Source organism: Pteropus alecto, unplaced genomic scaffold (genome assembly GCF_000325575.1).
Source record: "Pteropus alecto unplaced genomic scaffold, ASM32557v1 scaffold194, whole genome shotgun sequence".
In the NCBI taxonomy this organism is placed as follows: domain Eukaryota; kingdom Metazoa; phylum Chordata; class Mammalia; order Chiroptera; family Pteropodidae; genus Pteropus; species Pteropus alecto.
The window spans coordinates 2,093,555-2,096,395 of record NW_006436281.1 but is presented as its reverse complement, the minus strand read 5'-3'; the positions used below and the strand labels follow the sequence as shown (position 1 = coordinate 2,096,395).

General features: G+C 53.9%; 1 protein-coding gene across 1 annotated transcript in view; it reads left to right on the top strand.

Annotated features, from left to right (window-relative positions):
- Positions 1 to 2,841, top strand: part of STRN4 (striatin 4) — a 17,598-nt gene that overhangs the window by 1,052 nt on the left and 13,705 nt on the right. The window contains 2 exon segments of the mRNA XM_025046733.1: positions 791 to 869; positions 2,381 to 2,586. Coding sequence (XP_024902501.1) covers positions 791 to 869; positions 2,381 to 2,586 — 285 coding nt within the window.

Sequence of the window (2,841 nt, the reverse complement as noted above, 5' to 3'; positions counted from 1 at the left end):
CGTCTGCAAAATAGACAGGCGCAGTAGGTCCCTTGAGTCTAAGCTCCTGAAAGAGGGATCAGTTCACCAGCAGGACCTTAGGGAAGGTGCTCTAGGTGGAGGGAAGAGAGGAGTTAGCAAACGGGTGTTATTGGTCATTCGCTGTGACTGGAACATAGTGTTGGCTCAAAGTGAGGGGGTGGGTGGCCTGTCCGCGACCTGTCAGTGCCCTCACTGCCGGGCTAGTAGTGATCCTTCCTCATGCCAGGCTCCTCCTACTAGAATATGCGTTCCCCAGGGCCGGGGGTTTGTTTACTGATGCAGCCCAGGGATCCAGCCAGGCACATGGTACATGTCTGATAAATATTCGGTGGATAAAATAAACAGATTACCTTTTGTTTAATCTACACAATTCTATGAAGTAGGTGCCAATGTCATTAACTTTATTTGTCAGAAGAGGAAACTGAGGCTCAGATAGGTAAGCAAACCAGCTCAAGGTCACACAGCGGGGACATGACAGAGCTGGACTTGAACCCAGTTGAGTCTGCCCATTCTTCCAGACTGGGCCAGCTTCCCATGTAGGAGAATTAAATAACTAGAGTTGAGTCCAGAGATAGTCTGGGGATGGTTTAGGGAATGACCGGGTCAGGAGATTAGCGACAAGGAGGTTTCAGACACTCTCAGGAAATGACTCCACAGGACCCGCAACAATGACCGATTTGGTATGAGGGTGAGGAAGAGGGGGGAGGCGATGGGTATGTGGTAGTGCCCTGACCAAGATGGCCTGTTCCCCTTTTTCTCTGCCCTCCAGTCTCCAACGGCCCCGTGGAGTCGGTCACTCTGGAGCACAGCCCGCTGGTGTGGAAGGAGGGGCGGCAGCTTCTCCGACAGTGAGTGCAGAGGGACGCGGGGCGGGGGGGGACGAGGGGAAGGGGACGTGTCTGGCTTGGGAGATAAGCCTGAAGGCTCCACAGTTCTTCCTGTCCCCACTGGGGACCCTGAACTATTGGGATCCCTGCCGGCCACAGCCGAGATGGCCTGTCACCCTGTAGGTGGAGCCCTGCCTCGGGAGAGGTTGGGGAGACAGCTGCAGGAGGCAGACGTGGGGACCCCCACTCTTGGAAAGCGACCCCATGTGCTCTGTTGCTTTTATTTTCCACGAGTAACGTTAAATTATTTTTTAGTACTTTTTGTAGACATTGACAAACATCAGGAAATTATTTATTTGTCTATACCCTTGATTTCCTTAAACTGATATCTGGAAGTACAATTACTCGCTTACAGTGTGTGCAAACAATAGCAAAACGATTGTGATAGGCAACACTTGCCAGCTACCTATGGCATGTGCCTGGCACTGTTTCCGTTGGGCACACATCGATTCCTCGCGTAGATCCCTATGTGGGACAACTACTGGCATCCCCCTCATTTTCACGTATCATAACACCGAGTGCAGAGAGGGCATCTTCGCAGAAGGTCACGTAGCTAATAAGCAGAGGGTCGGAGGTGCCATCTCAGGCAGCCTGCCCCACAGCCCAGCTCCACCCTCATGCTTCCCTGCCTCTCCTGTTGGGGGGACGGGGAGCCTCAGACACCCGCAGGCACGCAGACGAGACAGCAGTGCAGGCTAGTCTTGTCTAATGTGTGAGGGGCACGGGTCCCAAAAGTACAAGGTCACGGTAAACAGAAAAGATTTCTCAAGGACCAGCGAGGGACTCTTGTCTCGTATCTTTTGAAGCCACTGATCCCTGTAATTGTGTTTTCTTTTGTTAGCTTTTAGAGCAGTCCTACTTGGCTTTAGTTTTTAAATTGCAGAAGTAGTAGATGTTTGTTTGTAGAAATGAATGGAGTAAGTTGCAAATGTTCCTCTCATGTCCCTTAATCCCATTCCCAGATGTCACTGACTGCTCATAGGTTTAGTATGTGTCTCGGCCTTGTGGGGGCGTGCTGTGTGTGTGTGTTCTATACTTACGCACTCATTAACTTTTTTAAAACACTTGAATTGTGTGGAATATGTGTAATTACAGTTTTCATTTCATTCGCGTTTACCGTGGCCATCTTTCTTGGCACTCTGCCTTGTTTAGTTTCTGGCCAGTGTCCTGTCAGTGATTGGCGTCCACGGTCTCGTCAGTGCATGTGTAGGCTGGCCCTGAGTTTTGGGCTCCTGTGCAACATTGTGGCGAGCATCGTGTGACAGCACTGTGTCTGTGCATGACGGCTGCCACAGGCAGCGGTCTTGAAAGTGAAACGGCAGGTTAGGGATGTGCTCATTTAAAATTTCTGTGTACGGTCTCAAGCTGCTCGTTTGCGAAGGGCGTCCCAGCCTCGATCTGCTGTCTTTACGTAAGCCCGCAGTGTCTACAGGCGCCCCGAGGGGCTGACCGCCCTGCTTCTGCCTGTGCAGGTACCTGGAGGAGGTGGGCTACACGGACACTATCCTGGACATGAGGTCCAAGCGTGTGCGGTCCCTCCTGGGCCGCTCGTTGGAGCTCAACGGGGCCGTGGAGCCCAGTGACGGGGGCCCCCGGGCCACACCGGGCCCTGGGGGGCTCAGCGGCGGGGAGTCGCTGCTGGTGAAACAGATCGAGGAGCAGATCAAGAGGTGAGTGAGCCGTTGGGCCTGGCGCGGCTGTCGCTCTGTGCCTCCTGACTCCAGGTGGAGGCGACGTCGGGAAAGTCGGCAGGGCTCCCGTGGGCTCTGCTGGCTGCTTCCTTCCGGAGCGTACTGTGGGCTCGTTTGTTCCAGAGTCCTCTGTCCCTTCGTTGTGGGAGCCCCGGTTCTGTTCTGGGTTCCCCTGCACATACTCCCCACGGCCTCGCTTTCGTGCTGACACACACCAGAGCTCATCCCCAGCCCAGCCCCTC